Source organism: Kwoniella shandongensis, chromosome 3 (assembly GCF_008629635.2).
Source record: "Kwoniella shandongensis chromosome 3, complete sequence".
NCBI classification, from domain to species: Eukaryota; Fungi; Basidiomycota; class Tremellomycetes; order Tremellales; family Cryptococcaceae; genus Kwoniella; species Kwoniella shandongensis.
In genome coordinates, this window is record NC_089289.1 from 794,037 (window position 1) to 812,921 (window position 18,885).

The 18,885-nt window shown below is 52.0% G+C and overlaps 6 protein-coding genes across 6 annotated transcripts; 5 read left to right on the top strand and 1 right to left on the bottom strand.

The window, feature by feature from the left end:
* Positions 1–2,627: 2,627 nt before the first annotated feature.
* On the top strand, positions 2,628–5,086 carry CI109_101654 (uncharacterized protein; the record flags this gene model as incomplete). The annotated part of the gene is made up of 4 exons (XM_032002409.1): positions 2,628–3,419; positions 3,468–4,471; positions 4,521–4,728; positions 4,778–5,086. The coding sequence occupies 4 exons, from the start codon at positions 2,628–2,630 to the stop codon at positions 5,084–5,086; spliced, it is 2,313 nt and encodes a 770-aa protein (XP_031863346.1).
* A 1,288-nt stretch (positions 5,087–6,374) lies between these two features.
* On the top strand, positions 6,375–8,066 carry CI109_101655 (uncharacterized protein; the record flags this gene model as incomplete). Its single annotated transcript, XM_065967027.1, has 1 exon — positions 6,375–8,066. One exon carries the CDS (start codon positions 6,375–6,377, stop codon positions 8,064–8,066), a length of 1,692 nt encoding a protein of 563 aa, XP_065823099.1.
* Positions 8,067–8,092: 26 nt separating this feature from the next.
* On the top strand, positions 8,093–11,350 carry CI109_101656 (uncharacterized protein; the record flags this gene model as incomplete). The annotated part of the gene is made up of 7 exons (XM_065967028.1): positions 8,093–8,350; positions 8,436–9,485; positions 9,641–10,765; positions 10,818–10,894; positions 10,945–11,187; positions 11,241–11,287; positions 11,337–11,350. The coding sequence occupies 7 exons, from the start codon at positions 8,093–8,095 to the stop codon at positions 11,348–11,350; spliced, it is 2,814 nt and encodes a 937-aa protein (XP_065823100.1).
* A 342-nt stretch (positions 11,351–11,692) lies between these two features.
* Positions 11,693–13,368, bottom strand: CI109_101657 (tRNA N6-adenosine threonylcarbamoyltransferase; the record flags this gene model as incomplete). The annotated part of the gene is made up of 8 exons (XM_032002407.1): positions 11,693–11,732; positions 11,789–11,887; positions 11,991–12,066; positions 12,132–12,421; positions 12,484–12,703; positions 12,807–12,908; positions 12,986–13,258; positions 13,317–13,368. The coding sequence occupies 8 exons, from the start codon at positions 13,366–13,368 to the stop codon at positions 11,693–11,695; spliced, it is 1,152 nt and encodes a 383-aa protein (XP_031863344.1).
* A 230-nt stretch (positions 13,369–13,598) lies between these two features.
* CI109_101658 (uncharacterized protein) lies at positions 13,599–15,770 on the top strand (the record flags this gene model as incomplete). The annotated part of the gene is made up of 10 exons (XM_065967029.1): positions 13,599–13,664; positions 13,729–13,955; positions 14,014–14,040; positions 14,096–14,222; positions 14,285–14,331; positions 14,389–14,734; positions 14,779–14,931; positions 14,974–15,072; positions 15,125–15,141; positions 15,227–15,770. The coding sequence occupies 10 exons, from the start codon at positions 13,599–13,601 to the stop codon at positions 15,768–15,770; spliced, it is 1,653 nt and encodes a 550-aa protein (XP_065823101.1).
* Positions 15,771–16,087: 317 nt separating this feature from the next.
* CI109_101659 (uncharacterized protein) lies at positions 16,088–18,801 on the top strand (the record flags this gene model as incomplete). The annotated part of the gene is made up of 6 exons (XM_032002405.1): positions 16,088–16,381; positions 16,440–16,559; positions 16,677–16,790; positions 16,855–17,601; positions 17,659–18,006; positions 18,058–18,801. 6 exons carry the CDS (start codon positions 16,088–16,090, stop codon positions 18,799–18,801), a joined length of 2,367 nt encoding a protein of 788 aa, XP_031863342.1.
* Positions 18,802–18,885: the final 84 nt, after the last annotated feature.

Consider the following 18,885-nt stretch of genomic DNA (forward strand, 5'->3'; position numbering starts at 1 on the left):
TCCAGTCCTTCCTAAGACGTCATCAACGGTCTACGCTATGACAAAAATACACGAATTCATGCGACATGACCGGCTTCGTTCCGACCGCGAAACTAATCTTCGTGGAAACCTAGAAACTATCAACAGCTATGCTGCCTCAAGCAACGAAGTGCGTTCGTAATCCTCGACGGGACTTAGACACCGGCAGCGTCCCACCTCATTCAGTATCCCACGAAGCCTAGCTTTAACCGCTTGTTGTCTCTAATGCGCCTACCCCAAATCATACGCTTGGTCTCCAAAAGCAGTGTGAAGCAGGTCTCACACGGTGCTCGCTCTGGTTCAAAAGGCCTCGCCGCCGTATCGCCATTGTTCTACTGGAATCTCGGATACTGAACGATCCGAAATGAGTCATCATCCCATTCTGGCGTCAGCGCGCTAGTGGGCAGGCACCTCCTACATCACCATCGCAGGCAGGGCGTTGCTGACCAAGAAGATCTTCCTTCTTTCACCGCTTTACATTTGACCGGCACGGGATTCCGTTCTGTTCAGGAGAAAGGACGGAGCGACGAAGCGACCGATCAATCGCCTTACACCCAGATGTGCCGAAGGAGATATATCGATCTCTTCGTTGTCGATTGCGGGAACCATATGAGTCATTTAGGGAAGGGGGAAGAACAAAGACGCCCAAGCATGGAGAAGGTAGTCGTTACTCTGTCTACCTACCCCTCTTTGACATCTTACACACTCCATGTCCGATAGATGTCGCAGTTCGAAAAATCCGATTGCAATCTATTTCTGAACCTATCAGGAATTCTGATCCCACAAGACCTCGTTTGGGAGATAAAGACTAAGGTTCATGGTAGGTTTGCTGGTATCCCCTTTTTTGGTATATCGAACCGATGTTGTACGAAATCTGAATGCCGTTATTTTCATTTTACGTTGAAATACAGGACCGTTCCTATCTTTGTTTGTTTGTTGTGCGTTTCGTCTATCACCGTTTGTATCTACCCCTTTGGTTGATTTCAGTGACATCCATCGTACGCACTACAGTAGGGAAGGACGATGGACGAGAAGCGGTGTTTTTTTCTTTGGGTACGGTCGCATTCCGCCCGGATTGCGACGAGACCTTTTACTGCATTACCCAAAATTCCAGTTTGTTATCTGCCACCTTATTATACACACACCTGGCTGGGGGAGGTAGAGAGGGTGACTACGTATGATATGACATCTTATTAATAGCAGCAAATTACTCCTGGACTAATGTATTCCAGAATCCGGCTTTTCATACGCGCTGTTGAGCGACTAGCTGCGGAGGATACGACGTTCAGACTTGTAGTCACCCTTACTTACTGGAATAGAAGCTTACTGTAAGGGGGTCCTCTCGCTGCGCCCGTTGCTTCCCGCTTGTATATCCAGTTTACGTATGAGCTTTCCCTTGAATAACGGCGTCATGACATACTGTAAATGATCGTTCCTGACCACCTGGTCATCTCCCTCTCCGCCTCTTCATCCAGGGTCGAGTTGTGGGCGTTCTGCGGTTTAATCCTCCGAGCGATCAAGACCGGGACTCTATAGATCATGCACACCTAGTAGCTCCGGCAAGCGAGCGACGGAGGGCCGATTCCAACGAACACTTCTGGTAGTATCGTGTCAAGTGCTAGTGCGTACCATACTACTACTACTACTGCAGTAACAGCCAGCAGTAGTCACTTGATTCTGCACCTACAACCTCCACCGGCCAACCAAGCCAAAAGCACATGCTGCAAAAGGGTTTTTAGGTTGTACTGCTTACAGTCGCCGCTCATAGTATCCCACCCACCTTTTTTCCACCAATAGATTGTTTATACGTCTATTCGATCTGGTTGATACATACCTTCATCACAGTTCGTTCTCACTTCAACGGAAACAACGAGGAGATAACGCGCGTGCTACGGACCAAGACCGCCCAGCGCAAGGAAAAGGAAAACAGGACGCTGATCAGGTGTGACAACCCAAACTCCGGAAGAGAGGACGTCGTACATACATCCCATTCAAGTCACTTCCAGCGCATCCTTTCGCCCCAATCGAAAGCATCTCTCAACTTCTTCACACATCTTCATACACATATCACGCCTCTCACCTGTTCGAGCTCGTGCATATCAACTATCTTTCTCGCTGTCGAACCCCACCCCGTTGAAATCACAACAAACACAACCAGACGGGTACCCTTGACCGCCTCAACAACCCGGATATGAACAACACCTGTCCCGGATCGAATCAACAGATATAAACTCAACAATGTCAACGACAGCAACATCGAGGTCAATTCGAGCGAGAAGTATCGAGGGCGATATCAAACAGGAACGTGGTCTGAGCCAAGTGAGTCTGGACGGGGTCCATCCCAAACCAACCCTTCTTTCGAATGACTGCGCTCGAGCCGTGTGTCACCCATCCGCCCGTCATCCCGATCACTCTGTCATGTCAACCTCACGGCCCTGTCTGTGTGTGCGTGGTTCCAGTCAACACGACTTCACCACGTTTTGTCTTCCTTCCATCCCCATTCAGTTTCATCCATGTCACCCTTTGATCTCATCATCTCATTCGATTGTATACTGACCTGAGACAACCTCCTCCCTCCCCCCCCCCCCTCCCCCCGCTCCTTTCTACCCATGCAACTCTGGAACTACCTCCAGTCGCCTGCGAAAACGCAACCCCGACGCACAACGGCTTCGCCAATACTACCGCCTTCCTCATCAAACTCCCTCTCCAGCGTTCCTTCCCTCGCAGCCACTTCTTCCTCTTCCGCATCAGCGACTCCAACAGCCACGAGTCACCATCCTCTTGCCCAGCCGCCGATCAGCGCCTCCACAGGACCATCCCCGTCGTTACCACTTCTGTCCCTCGCCCCACCAAAAGTCACCTCGCTTCGTGGCGCACTCAGCAGACGACGGTCGTCCTATCCTCCTGCTCACACCCCCGGCGGAAACAGCAACATCACTCCTTGGGTTATGTGCGGAACCCCCACCACCAACGGCTACGACCTCAACCTAGATCAGTACTCCGGTTTCGGCAGCGAAGTGAATGGTGGGAATGGCGGTGGAACCGGTTGGACGCCTGGCACAGGCGCTTGGGAGGCTTTACTCAACTTTGATACCGAAGCGAAACTTTCCCCTAGCAAGGGCCCATCGTCCAACTTGGCGACCGCAGAACCTCTAGGCTCTTCTCCAACAGGTAGCACTTCTACTCTGGCCAAAGGACAATCCCCTGCATCCGCACCTACTCCTTACGCTTCCATATCCGCCTTACAACCGCCATCGTTCACCCCCGCTAGAATAGTCCAACTTGGTGCGGATCTGGCTTGGAAGACGGCACTGGCAAGCGTGGTGGAAGTAGAAGGTGTTGGACAAGTGGCTCTTTCGAGAATATTACAAGAAATATGGAAGAGAGGAGGTGGTGACGTTGTGAGTCTGTCTGCTCTCCCGCAACGCCCTAAAGCTAACCTCAGCCAGATCACCGCGCAATGCCTATGGCCGAGCATCATCATCGCCCTTGCCATGCCACCGGACTCTGGACCTGGCGCTCGTATCCCCACACCCTCCGCTCAATCAGCCATGTCACTGCAACAGCTCTACAACCTCAGCATCCGCCATTGGGAGCCCGCAATCTTCTCCGGATTGCTTAGTCTATACACCTCGTCTAGCTCATCCCCTCCACCGACAACAGAAGACATGTTCGCGTCGCAACATTTTGGTCCTTCCACACCTATGAAGGAACAGGACCTGTCTCAATGGATGAACTTGACCCCCGGCGCATGGTCATCCCAAGTCAACCCCATCGATGCGACTTTCAACATTGCCAAGCCACAATCTGACGGCTCCTCCGCCTTCCCTTTCCCATTCAACGGTCAGCTTGAAGCCTCGTCCGCTCACAGACGGATGTCCCTGGCCAAGCCTGATGTGGACGAATCGTACATACGCGGGATCGATGAAATCCTTGCAGGCATGGAAGACGGAAAGGAAGAGCATGAAAGGGAGATGGTGTCGGCGACTTTGGCTGCGCAAGCTAGTGAAGCCATTCAGGAAGAACAGAAACAACCGCCCACCAGACAAAACTCGATGATTCAGTTCCCGACACCTGAGACCGACTCGTCGAATTCACCACCAGTACGCCAGAGCGGTGGAAAGGCGTTTTCCCCCGTTTCGATGGCGTCCCCTTTCGTCTCGTCGGGTTCCACCTCTGGAATCATTCCTAGTTCCGGTTCTTCCACCTCCACCACCTCCGCCCCTGGTAGCAGCTCGAAACCACACAACAAGCCCAGACCGACACAACAGTTGTCTATGCCACCGGTCGACTTCATCCCTCCACCACCCATGTGCATGTTCTTCAACCCGTCGTTCGAGAATCTCACCGATGGCAAGGCGGGCATATGGCGAGGTGACCTAGAAGTGAGAGGAAGAGGTGGCGGCAAATTCCCCATCATCGTTGTGGGCGAGAAAGGGACGGAGAACCTCTGGTGAGTCTGATCGAGCTGCGTCTGAAGTCGCGCTGACCTCGACTCATAGGCAATCTCACCTTTGGTCGGACACCCTGACCTACCCCCTCAAACCTACCACCTCGAATGAAAGCTACACCAGCACTATGATCCCCGTTTCGCATCTCGCCCGCGAGGGATTGATACCTATCACGATGGGTATGGTGCTGTGTAACGCCCCGCCAGAAGGGATAGCGCCATACGTCAACATGGTTCACGGTCTCCACGCGGAAGGTGTGGTGAGTACACCTACGTTGCACTTTCGTTCACCGCTGACAAGCCTTGTAGGGATTCCACCTCCCGTGCGAAACGAGATTACCGATCGTCTTCCTCCCTGCGAAATTCCACTCCAACGACCCGTTACTACGATTAGGTATCGCGTTTATGGGCAAAGCAGGTGTGCCATACCCCTCTGCACCTTTATCCATCGGCGCAGCGTTGGGAAGCACCAACGGGAGAGGGCGAGCATCCACGGACGAAAGTGATGGACAGAAGAAGAAGAGACGGAGATTGAGTGCACCAGCGAGTGCAGGATCAGCCAAGGCGTCGAGGAAGAAGGAAGCGTCTGGAGTGGGTAAGATCGAGGAGGAGGCGTGATGAGCTAGACGCGAAGAAGTGCAAAAACAAACTTAGACATGACATTACGACGAGACACGGAACGACACGACCACATACACGGACATTCAACATCAAGCTAAGGCTACCTCGACTCTCCTTCTAACCCTCTACCCATGACAACTCTCAATACCGACCTTCTCCTTTTCTGTAGCAAACCCAACAACATACACGAATTTGGGCATTTTTCAATTGTTTATTCCTTCCATACATGAGCTTTATATACGTGAGCTATAGTTTTGTTTTTGCTTAACGGTGGGAGGAAAAAGAAGTGGTCTCATAAACGAAAGACCGGGAGAAAGTAAGAAGGAATGCAACACATGTGACTGCGACAGCATCAATGGGCCTCTGCTCCGTCTCCCTCGGACTGATTAGCAACCGTAGCACCGAACGGAGGTATCAAATTGCGTCCGCGATTGTCTACTCCTGTTGCTTCTTCTTTCTCTTCTTCTGTACGCAAGGCGATGACGAATGTCGCTTTCTGCCTATTGTTTCATCTTCTCGGGACCAGCATAGATCGGTTTTGACACCGAGCCGTCTGCACCGTTACCAGGCTACGGGGCGAAGAAGGACACTTACCCCCCTCAAATCGTCATCACCTATAAGGGTAACAACCGAAATGCAGATCCTGCATTTGGATTCACCCTGAATCAAGGGATAATATGGCCATAATGACGATCCTATTATAATATAATGGTTGTGGTATAGCGGTTTAGACCAGGTTGATCAGACTGACATTTGATCCCGCTAATAGGATCCAATGCACCCGAGTCTGGATTTTGTAATCCGTCTGCCTGGTTCCAATCCTGCGGAGCTACTCTTACCTAGCTGGATTTCGATCGCTTTCCTAGCACTCACTTTCACTTTATTCCATCCACTCTTTGCAGCAGACTACTCACTTTTTCCACATTTTCGCTTGTCACCCCAATCATTGATTCACCCATCCATTCTCAACACGCATCGTTGGTAACGAGGACGAAGCGCTACAACGGCACGAGGAGTATACCCACCCACCCCAAACCACCCCACCAGTTCAGACACCGAAAGGGAAAGCGAAAAGTCAGGAGGCGTCGCGTGGGTGGTATTCAACTCCACACATAACGATGCCGGCAAGTTTCTAACCACCCAAAATCCTTTTCCAGCCTGCTCTTTCGTTCCCCGCTATTCGACCGATTCTGTCGATCATCTCTACTCGTCAAGTGGTATTTCCGCAGTGTCGTGTCCTGTCCCACCTTCCCCCCTGGTTGTCGACCCCCATAACCCCCTCATCATGCCGACGTCTCGCATCCCACCATCGTCCGCCGCATTTCTCCACCATCTACATACCGATCCTTCCTCCCATCACATCACATTATCCATCAACAACACCAATAACAACCATGTCAATGCTCCCTCCCCACGACCCATCCCCGCACCCCTCGAAACCCACCACTCACCGGTCAGTCGATCATCCAGCCTGCCATCCCCTCCGTTACAACCCATCGCAGGTCCCTCACGCAAGGTATCCTTGCGGCGAAGCAGACCGAAAACCGCACCTGGCTCAAAAGAAACCCTACTAAGCCCCGCTAGCTCACCCAACAAGGCTCACAGGCAATTGGTCGACCTCGCAGAGTCGGAAGACTCGTGCATCGCCTCTTTTGCAAGAGAAGAAGCTGGAATGACAGAAGCGATGGACATGTTGTCAATGGCTATCACGGACGAACATCCAAAGAGTTTGGTGCTGGGTAAAGCAGGATCGCTCGTTAGCGAAGAATCTCCGGTCAGTCCAGCTGGACCACCGCAACCTTCAATGAGCTGGTCCACCTTCTCCCACGCTTACGCGCATGGCCTGTTCGATCCGAACAAGATCCCAAACCCTCCAGCGTCTGGTGATTCTCCTTCAGAATTCCACTCTGCCCATTCTTCACCTGGCAAGAAACACGCCGCGACTCTCCCACCCCACCTTCTCGTCGAGGATAGTTCAGAAGGATACTCTTCGAAAAGTTCAGGCAACTCCATGGCAACAAGCATCAGCTCCGCGCCATCCACATCCGCCGGTCCACTGTCCAGACCTTCCCTCGCATTGAGAAGAAAGGCGTTCGAACTGGAGAATCTTCCCAACCGAAACGAACCCTTGCGTCCCGACAAACTCTCCCTCCCTTCGTATTCCTTAGCCGCTGCGACAGTTCGAATGGCCTCTGGCAGTCTGCGCGATCACGATTTTGCCCCTTTATCCATACCCAGTCCCGAAAGGGAACTAACCGATCCCATGTCAAGTGTGGTCTCACCCGGCTCCGACACCATGCGAGACAGTGCTAGCTCCGACCCCGGTACATCGCGATTTGGTCTCCACCGGAGCATGTCCAGTACCGCCGGCACTAACGCTTTCGGACTCAAACTCCCAACCATCCAGGCTAGCCCCGTCTCCACCCCAAACGAGCAGTTCAAACCATCGCCTATCCGTCACCCCCTTCCTAACACCAAGATACCGCCCGCCTCTGCGCCGATCGAGAAGACCATCGAGGCAGCGACGACGGGCGACTACTTTGGCTCTGCATCTCCACGAGATGCCGGCTCGTCCGCAGTCTCTTCCGTCTCCGTGACAGATTCCACCCCGATGAACGCAAAAACTCCCGATGGCAGCAAATCATCCCCGGACGAGATGTCCGAACCGTTGCCTGCTCTGGCGTACCCACAAGACATTGGAGCAATATTTGAAAAGGTGGGATGGTTGCCCGCACCTGTACCCCCAGATGAATTAGCCCGACGTCGTGCTCTTTATCGATTCAATATCCTTCACACGGCTTCCGATCTCAACTTTGACAGAATAGCGCACATGGCGAAGCTCGTGTTCAATCCGAAGATCGTCCTCATCGCGTTGATTGACAGCGACACGCAATGGCACAAGGTGCAGAGTGGTTTAGGTGCGGAAGAAGCAGCGAGAATATCCAGTTTCTGTAGTCATTCCGTTTTGGCCAAGTGAGTTCAGGCACAGCACGACAAAAGCTAATGTCTAGATCCGACGAACCGTTCGTGGTACTAGATGCCAAGCAGGATTGGCGTTTCGAAAACAATCCCCAAGTGGTCGGCCCACCGCATATCCGATTTTACGCTGGCGCTCCGCTTCGCACAGCGGAAGGGTACAACATTGGATCTCTCTGCATCATCGATGACAAACCCCGAGCCGAATTTCCTCCTCGGTCAAGACTGATATTAAAGGAGTTCGCCGCGGTAGCGATGAGAGAAATGGAGCTGTGGCGAGATAAGGTGAGTTTTTCTTCCTCAAGTGACATCGCTAAAACGCCAGCTTCAATTACGCGTTCGGGATCGAATCCAAACCTCGATGGAAAAGTTCACTCGGGAGTGCTTGGAATGGGACGCCAACTCCTCGATGTCCAATGCCGATGCGGCCGCACGCATGGATCAAGTCTACATTCGCGCCGCGTCATTGGTCCGCTCCACACTCGATCTCGATGGTTGCTTCATCTTGGATATCGGTCAAATAGAGATGACTCAGGTAGAAACCCCTCAGGGGAAGAAGACGGTGTATCGCGCCGATCCTTACGGCCAAGATCAAGCTTCACCTGTTCTGGAACGGTGTGACTCCTTCGGCCCTGTCCCCGCTTTTCCAACATTAGCGGCCACTCCACCCGTCGACCCCACACGCGCCCTCACAGCGTACGAGCACGAAAAGTTGGCAGAGTTCCTGCGAGATCATAGAGACGGACGGATATTCGAGTCAGTCGCGCCTTTGTGGATCCGATACATGTTCCCGCAAGGTTTCCGCTACGGTATGGTAGTCCCAATCTACGGTCTCGATCAACAGCCTTTCGCGATGATTTGCGCGTACACGACCAACAAGGCAAAGCAGTTTTTGGAAGGATACGAATTGCAATTCTTGCGAGCCATCGGCGTGATCATCCTCTCCGCGGTCCTTCGACGTCGTATGGTTCTCGCCGACAAGACCAAATCAATCCTCATCTCCTCTGTCAGCCACGAACTGCGTACACCGCTACACGGTATTCTCGCCGCGGCCGAGTTGCTCAGCGATACCGAACTAGACACGAACCAGCTCTCCTTCCTCAAGACCGTACAAACCTGTGGCAATTCCCTCATCGAGACGGTCAATCACGTCCTCGATTTCACCAAGCTCAGCGGGTCAGGATCATCGAAACAATCCGCGGTTAAAGCTGGCAAAGTCGATCTCGCCGCGTTGGTGGAAGAGACTGTGGAAGGTTGCTGGATTGGTCAACGAGCGAGGACATTCATGGGAGACGCCGATATCGGAAGCTTCTACGCTCCTCCTTCGTCTACCGGCTTGGTACCTAAATCGCAACGCGCTACGGTCGGCGAAAAGCTCGCCCACGTGGAGACCATCATCGACATCGATAGAAGAGAAAGGGTGAGTGACACCATTGCGACGGCAGCTGACATCCAGGGTTGGAACGTCCGATGCGAAAAAGGCGGTCTTCGACGTGTTCTGATGAACCTCGTTGGCAACTCGTTCAAATTCACAAAGGTGCGTTCATGACCCCCCTTGACATCGCTGACAGACAGGATGGCTACGTGCAAGTGACCCTGCGAGAGATGCCCCACGATCCGTCGTCGAAGACCATCCCCGTGGAGATGACCGTAATCGACACCGGTAAAGGTATTGGTAAAGACTTCCTCAAGGATCAACTCTTCCACCCATTCTCACAAGAGAACCCCCTTCAAACCGGTACTGGTCTCGGTCTCGCCATCGTCAACTCGATTGTCCGATCCGATTCGGTGAACGGAAAAGTCGACGTGTGGTCTGCCGAAGGTTTAGGCACGGAGATCAAAGTCAGCTTTGAGGTGGAAGTGGTACAAGACGACTATGACATTCCACCGCTCTCCACGGTTCAAACGCAAGCCAACGCCTCCGTCTCATTCCTCGCATTCGACCCGAGCCACCGAGGACATCGATTGTCCCGCGAAGTCTTGTCTCGCTATGCTTCCCAACTACATCTCGATATCAAGGAGCAAGGCGATATACTCGTCATCAACGAGGAGGAAGAAGTCTTCAATCAGTATAAAGATGGTAAGAAGCCGATCATCTTCGTCGTCGCAGTGAGATCTTTCAACGCCAACCACGTCGCCGATTCGGTCAACCGCAACGGGGGATTCTGTCAAATCGTCTACAAACCTGTCACGCCCTCCGGGTTCACTCATGCGCTCAACGCCGCTCTGGACTGGATCTCCGATAGAGACAACGGCAGATTACGCCCCGACAACGAACGACCGGCCATCTCGCGCGGCTCATCCGGTGCCAGTCAAGAATCCGCATCAACCATCAGCGAACTGTCGCATCACCGCTTCACACCTCAGTACGACGCGAGACAACCGCTGCAACGTCGACGGTCCGAAGAGAACGAACAGGTGGCAAAACGACCCAGCATGGCACCAAGAGGTATGACCTATCATGCGCCACGCCGAGCCCCGTCCACAGCTAGCGACGAGACGGCACAATCATCACCGCAGCAAGGTTCAGGATCGCCCACCTCGACGATATCTACAATATCTTTAGCGGACGGAGGGGTGATGTTGAAGGCGGCTACGGTACCAGCGGAGACGCCTAGGCGAGGGAGAGTGGCAAGGGTCATGGTGGTGGAGGACAATGTCATCAACCGGAGAGTTCTGGCGGCATTCCTTAAGAAGCGGGTGAGTCTACGCTGATGGACTGCATTGGGCTATCCGCTGACCTCTCGCACAGGGCTTTGAATTTGCGGAAGCCGTTGACGGTCTCGCGGGAGTGGAATTGTTCGAGTCCACTCCGGCAAACTACTGGGAGTGAGTGCACTCTGTCCTTTTTGAAGGGCTTCCGCTAACTCCACACATAGCGTGATCCTCATGGACATTTCCATGCCCGTAATGAATGGACACCAAGCGACTCGCGAAATCCGTAAAGTCGAAGCTGCACGACGACACAATCCGACGGATATACCCATCGTCCCTCCACCAGGCAAACCGGTATCCATCCCACCGACCAAAGTCGTTCAAGCTCGTGCAAAGATTTTCGCCTTGACGGGTTTGGCGACGCAGGATGACAAGCGGGAAGCGTTTGGCAGCGGTGTCGACGGCTAGTGAGTGGAGCGTGTGCGTGGCACAGACGAGTGAAGCTAACGTATACTTGTAGCCTGGTGAAACCTGTATCCCTCGCGAGCTTAGATAGCATCTTCAAGAGTGAGTTGAACCTTGGATTTACGGAACGACGGCTAACTTCGCCTTGTAGAAATCGGATTCTGATCCACCTCGATATCATCATTTGTTCAATTAATTTCTTTTTAGAATTATGTGTGTACTCTTTACCCACTTGCTTGTTTATATCCACTTTCGTTCGTTTCACATCCGACAGATTCGCATACAGTGCAGTGCAACAATTAGCATATTTGAAGAAGTAATAACTTGTAGTGTACCCATTATAACAGAACAAGCTTTAGCGGAAGGAGGATCAAGATGCATTCCTTCCTAGACGTAAACTATAGTACATCGCAGCGCTCGAGTACAGGACATCTACGGCGTATGTACATGATGCGGGCTAGGGACGCATTGCGCATTAAAGAGTAGAACAGATTGTGAATACGCCCCTCACGCTCGCCATGAGACGTGCACTGCGTCAGTTCGATATCTGCAACACATTGTAAGTTTATCAGCAAGCCAAACAAGGATAAACCCTCGACATACCTCTGCGTCACGCCTGTTTTCTCAATGGGTGTGGTCTGGCCCATACGATAGGATAGCAATCCAGCTTGGGCGATCATGATCCCGTTATCTATGCAGAAACTGAGTGCAGGTGGAATCAGCAATCGTCAAGGGCTGTTCACTTGATATATACGAGCCTTGCACGAGGGGCAGAACACGCTGCCTTGGATTGATGCAAACTAACCTCTCATCCGTGGCGAAGACTCTACCATTCCGCTCCGAAGCCATTATCCCCATCATCTGCTGTAATCTCAGATTGCCTGTGATATGCGGACACGTACGTGAGACTTGGGATGCTTGACAAGATATTTCAGAAAGCACTCACATCCGACTCCGCCTACAATCAACACGTCTTTCGCACCGACATGTGCCATTGCTCTTTCTGTGATTTCCACCAGCATCGCAAATGTCGTTTCTTGTAATGAGAAACACAGATCATGTGGTGTGATGATATCTTCTCCTTCTTCTTCCATTTCGTTTGTTGTAGACGAGGAAAGTCTATCCCATGATCGATATCGCTTATCTTTCGTGTACGTTTCGACGGCGTGGAGTATACCGGCAAGTGAGACGTCCATCCCTTTTGTACCGTATGGAAGAGCCACGAGTCGTTTGCCCCTACCCGTCATGTGGAATTAGCAATGGCCTCCCCACAACCATGGGAACGCGATGCCGCTCACTTCTTCGCTTCCACTTCGATATTGTATCCTGGGGAAGGATCGTTCCGCAGTCCAATCACACGTGCAAACCTATCCAGACAATTGCCAATGGCAATGTCGAGCGTCTCGCCGAAGATACGATATCGTTGTTGCGAATACGCGATGACTTGGGTGTTACCGCCAGATACGTAGAGGACGATAGGGTTGTGGGAAGATGTGATTTGTCGACCCATCTCGATATCTACGAGTCGGGATTGGCGAAAGTAGGCAAAGGAAGGAGGAGAGAGCAGGCTTGGCATCAGCAACAAAAGGTCCAGTTTGCCGAGGGATCCAAGCACACTCACGACCGACACAGTGGTTGACCCCAACCAATGGGATGTTGTGAAGTAGAGACAATGTCCTCGCGACCAGCGCACCGACCTGCAAAGGTGTACCCATCCCAGGACCTGTCCACGGCGAGACCAGTCAGCCATTGCTTGGCAGCATTGCCACCAGTCTATACAGCGTCTTTTCTCTGACTCACCCTTCGTGAACGCAATGACGTCCAGATCACCCATCCTCACGCCTGCCTTCCTCACCGCCTCCTCGATAACCCTGACCACCCATTCTCGATGATGTCTTGCCGTATCAGACGGTAAGAACCCCTCTCCTGGCGGGGTAATATACGTATGTCTGACATTGGAAAGGACAGTGACGATCGTTGCACCACTTTTGTTTGACGAAGGTGAGTGGGAGATAACTCCACAACCGAGTTTATTGGCAGAGCCTTCGATACCGAGGCATAAAAGTCGACCAGCTACAAACGAAGCGATATGGTGTCAGCTGGTCGTTCAGGACGCTGAAGCTTCACTTACGCGGCTTGGGAAGAGGCGAAATCTTCTTCTTGCTAGATGATGCTTGTGTCATCGGTGCAGTGCTTGCGTTTGTAAGTGATGTATCATGCAGAGTAGTGGGAGAGTTGAAGCAACAAGAAAATATCGATACCTCTTCGAGGTGGAGGTTTGGACTGACTAGCTCGCTACACGTTTTCGATGACGTCCAGAAAGTATCAACACCACTTTGACTTTCCTGTTCTCTTCTATCTCGTCTCGTATTCATACATCGTTTTATATTACACCCACGCGAACGAGGTCATGATGTTCTGGGATCCACTCTTCGACAAAGTCTCGACGTTGGTCGGCGCTGAGCCTGACCAGCTCAAAGTGAGTCCACCCTTTTGTAATAACTCCACTGGCCTATCTATCTGACACACTGTCACTGTTACAGCTCATCGCAGGGCTGCTCATATCCTTCCCTCTTGGCTCACTCTACATCCGTCTCCCACCTTCCCGTCCCAACATCGCCCATCTGTTCTCTGTAATCGTCTCGACCATATTCCTCGTTCCTTTGTTGGGTTTAGGAGGGGGGATGTTGCATCTACTGTTCAGTATCGCTGGGACATATCTGATCGTGGTCACGATGAAGGGACCAAACATGCCATGGGTGGCCTTCTGGTGAGCCATGCACGTCTTGTCTAGTTATGGTGGAAAGCTGAATTTAGACGATGACCAGTTTCGTTATGGGTCATTTGCTCTTCAAGTGAGTGGCTCACGGTAGGTCTTGAGGGGTTATGCTAACACTCCTTACCTCACAGTCATATAAGCCGACATGTACTCTCCATCCCTGCAACTACGATAGAGATAACAGGAACCCAGATGGTGCTCGTCATGAAGCTGAGCACATTTGCATGGAACATTCACGACGGTCGACAAAACCCGGAGGTGGGTTTGGGAAGTGGTGGGCTTAGCTGATCTTCTAGGACCTCGACGCCAGTCAATTAGAGACAAGACTAACAACTGTGCCTAATCCTCTGGCCTTCTTGGGATACTGGTGAGCTTCCCTTCCAAATTCATGACGCAAAAACTAGGCTCATCCGCCTGGCTGTAGCTTCTTCTTCCCTTCCATCCTCGTTGGTCCTTCTTTCAACTATGCCACATACGATTCCCTCGTCCATCACAGGATCTACCGCGTCGCCCCGCCCGGGACATCTGTCGAACAAGCCAAAGCTGCCAAACGCAGAGTGCCCTATGGTCGCAAACGAGTTGCCTACTTGCATTTCGTCATTGGCCTCGCTTTCTTGGGAGTATACTCCATTTACAGCTCGAAACTGTCTTATGGGAGGATTCTCACTCCGATTTGGTCCACCTGGAGCCTCGGAGAGAAGTTTGGTTTCGTCCAACTTGCCGGATTAATAGCTAGGACCAAATATTATGCCGTCTGGAGCTTGTCGGAGGTGAGTACATCTCAGTCTTGAGACCTACCTGACCCTTCCTTCAGGGCGCTTGCATTCTCACCGGTTTAGGCTTCAACGGATATGACCAGAAGACCGGTCGTACACTCTGGAACAGAGTGAGGAATGTCAATATCGTTGGCATCGAGACTGCAGAGAGTTACAAAGTGCTCTTCGATAGCTGGAATTGTCGAACAAATGTAGGTCGCCGCGATTTGGCGACGCGCTGATTAATGTCCCAGGTCTGGCTTCGAGATGTCGTTTACAAGCGTCTCACGAAGAAGGGCAAGAAGCCTGGATCGAAGCAGAGCATGGCTACCTTTGTGACCTCGGCTGTCTGGGTGCGTCTCTTATGTTCGCCATGGCAATTCACTGACAATGCCCCCTATATAGCACGGGATTGACCCAGGGTATTATCGTAAGTTTGAACACTACGTACTTGAGCTGACGACCAGTCGCCTTCCTCATGGGCGGTTTCCTCACTTCACTCGGTAGACAATTCCGTCGATATGTCCGACCTTACTTCCTCCCTCAGTCCGAGACATCTTCCCAAATCCCCAAACGCGTGTACGATATCGCCGGCTGGATCGTGGTCCAAACCAACCTCAACTACATTGTCGCACCTTTCCTCTTGCTCAGCTTGAAAGGTTCGATCCAGGCATGGCACAGAATGTATTGGTACAGTCCGATCGTGGTCGCGTTATCTATGGCGTTCTTCTCTGCGGGAGGTCGAAGGAAACTCAAGCGGGGACTGGACAAGCGGAACGCTGCTAGCGTTCCTCGTGCCGCCCCACCAAGCTTCAAGATCTCACCGCCTTCGCCTGCAGTTTTACCAAAGGATGATGTGCCTCCACCTCCCGCACCGGAGGACGAAAGAGATAGTAGTGATCTGCGATGGGTGAAACATGCTCTTGACAATCCTAGTTATCAAGATAGTGGGGAGGGTGTAGGCATAGGGGTCTCAATTCCGGATGAATGGATGGAAAGTGCTCGAGGGACACCAACGAGTGAAAAGGGAGATCCGCTGAAGATGGAGTAGGGGACGAAGGACAGTAAAGAGAAGGAATAAAACATGTCCCATGCAAAAGGTTATGGTGCAGCATTCCTCCTTACAGACTCCCTGCCTAATCTAACCTTAGTGTATCAGGGAAGTCAGGTGTCGATCGTTGATTCCAAGTCGTTGGTTGTCTGGACTTTGTCGATACCACGCGACTCGGAGAGGGGCTCCGAACCTTGGAATTGTTTGTTTTGTTGTTTCATGAGGATGTGATCGCAAGGACGCTCAACAATTCATGTGGACACTTACATCTCCTTGACCAGTACAGCTCAAGCAATCTTCCAATCTCACGCGCCATCATGTCATTAGGCGTGTCACCTTCCTCTTCTTCCCCATTGACTACCCATTCTCGACCACTTCCACCGAATCGAAAACGACTCTCGAGCTCACATACGCCCAGTCCACGAGCCACGCGCGAATCGACACCGTTAATAGAGACTACCGCGTCTTTCCCTCCGACTTCGTTGGACTTGGCATCAGTGCACGAATCCTTACGAGATTTGAGAGAGCATGAAGATGATGAGGATCTCGGAGGTGCGAGTAGGGAGCGACTGGCACTTGCGCTAAGGGCAGAATGGGACAAGAGGGATAAGGTGGGTTCGCCTTACAACGCACCGATGATTTTGACGCTGATGTACGTGGCGGTGACAGCTCGTGGCGAAGGTCGAGAGGATGGAGCAAGATAGGGATAGATCGGAGATGGAGCATAAGGAGATGAAGGTGTTAGTGGCGGGTTTACAAAGTCGTATAGAGGAAGCGTTCAGCGAGCAAGTGAGTGGGTAGAGCCTCGTCAAACACCATATGAAGTGATAGTGGTCGACCGGATGGTCGGATAGGCGATGGGTGATACATGTATATGATTGATATGCTGACTATCCACTCACCTAGACTCGTATGGAAGCTGATCTGGAAGAACGGGACGATCTGCTCGAACGCCTCCGGAAGAGGGTGAACGAAGCGGAGAGACAAGCTCGTGAGAGTCACAAGCGTTGTGTCGAGCAGGTGAGTGGGCTCTCCTTCATCTCGATAGCTTTCACTTTGACTGATAAGGACGTTGCTGGTATAGGAGAAGACGTTCGATATCGAACGACAAGCACTCCAAGCTCAAGAAGAACATCTGCAAAAACGTATTCTCCAAATACAATCATCTTCCCGTAGTACACCCGTCTACTCTGAAGAAGACAACATCGCATCTCTGAAAGACGAACTCGCTTCTATCAACCTGTCACATTCGACCTTACTCGCCAAACTGAATACGATCACGAAAGAGCTGCATGATCTGAAGATTGTGAACAAGCAACTGGAAGAGGACAATGAGGGATGGGAGTTTTTGATTAGGGAACGAACGCTGAATGGACAAGTCAAACAAGGCGGAGGCTTCTTGAATCAACCTGAATCGGATGACGAAAGCGATGGACCTTCCCTCGGAGCGGGAAGTCCAAGTACTGCACCTGGATCACCCCTTGAGGAAGAGCTGGACGAGGAGATGGAGGAGTTGAATTCGGATCTGGAAGCTCAATCATCTATATTCGATGACGAACATCATTTCGTAACGAATCTCGACGGAAAGTCAGATGGCTTACTCGCTCCTCCATCAAAAGCGAAGAGAAGGGGCAGAAAATCGCAAGGGGATGGGCTGGCCAAATCACCTGCTTCGTCCGTTCGAGGCGGATTGGACCTCGCTGCAGAGCTGGGAATGGTGGAGGGCAGTGATGCAGGCAGTGTGGGTAGAGGGAACGATGCCGAAGGGTTGAGAGCGGAAGTGAAACAGCTCAAAGAGGCGAATAAAGCTCTTACCCTGTATTGCTCCAAGGTAGGACTCCATCCGGTACCGAGTACATGGAGATAGCTGAGCTCATATCCTGCCTAGATCATCGACCGTATCATCGCTCAGGATGGATTCGAACACATCCTTTCAGTGGACTACAAAACTCGTCGAGGTATAAGTATCTCACGCTCAGGCTCCGGTGCCTCTCGACCTGCTCTCAAAGACATCCAACCGTTCGCCAACCCGCCGCTGCCAACAGTCGTTCCTCCGTCTCCCGGGAAGAAGGAGAAGAAGAAGGCAAGACCATTGAGTATGATGGTGAGAGCCATTTCGGGATCGGTGGAGACGGCACCGGCGATGGAGTCGGCCAAGGTCAGCCCGACATCTTCAGCTGGACCTGCACCCGCTGCGGTGACTGATCTGCAGCAAGAGGCCAAATCAGAGAAGAGGGTGAGTCAATTTTGTAGTCCGCAGTACCTTCCGCTGATACCCCCTTGACAGGCTCGAAGAGGCTTCTCTCTCGATTTCCGATCGCTCACCTTCGGTTCTTCCGCTTCCGAACCGAGCAGATCCGCTCTTAAACCCCTCACTTTGTCTTCCCGATCATCTCAGCCTCCTGCTCAAAGGAGCTCCACAGTACCTCCCGCCACAAGTGCGAGGAAACTCGAGCCACACGCAGAGGACGAGGAAGATCGACGAGAACGACATCGGATGGAAGCGACCTTGAAGTTGATGGGAATCGAACGAACAAGTCCTAGTCCGACTATCGAGGAAGAACCTGAAGAGTTTCGTCTTCCCAACGGAACATTTTGGTCCGGAAAGAATGTGACGAAAGTCCAACCGAGCGAACCGAAACGATCTTCTTCGAGTTCTTCTGAAAGTGGAACGGCGACTAGAAAATCGGGTGGAACCACACCTCTAAGTCGACTTTCATCCATCTTTGGTAGCGCCGACCCTTCATCTCCTGCAGATCTGATCACTGTTCCTGATCCCAAAACCGCTGAAGAAGCGCTGAGAGCATTCGACGAGAGGGAGAAGGAGAAAATCAGAGCTTTGGCGAATGGAAAGGCAGAAACGGGGTATACTAGTCCACCGAAAGTTGGAGGAGCGAGGAGGGGTAGTGCAGCTGAGCAAGAGAAAATGAGGACAGTGAGCAAGAGTGAGAGTGTGAGCACGTTGTGGAGCATGGGTGGGGATAGTCGACCAGGTAGTGGCGAGGTCGTACTGAAGAGGGAGGGTCAATAGGGGAATATCATATTGTGCGCTTTTGTACAGTAGAAGAAGGGCATCGGCATAGCTACGTATAGACACGACTTGGTTACGACATGT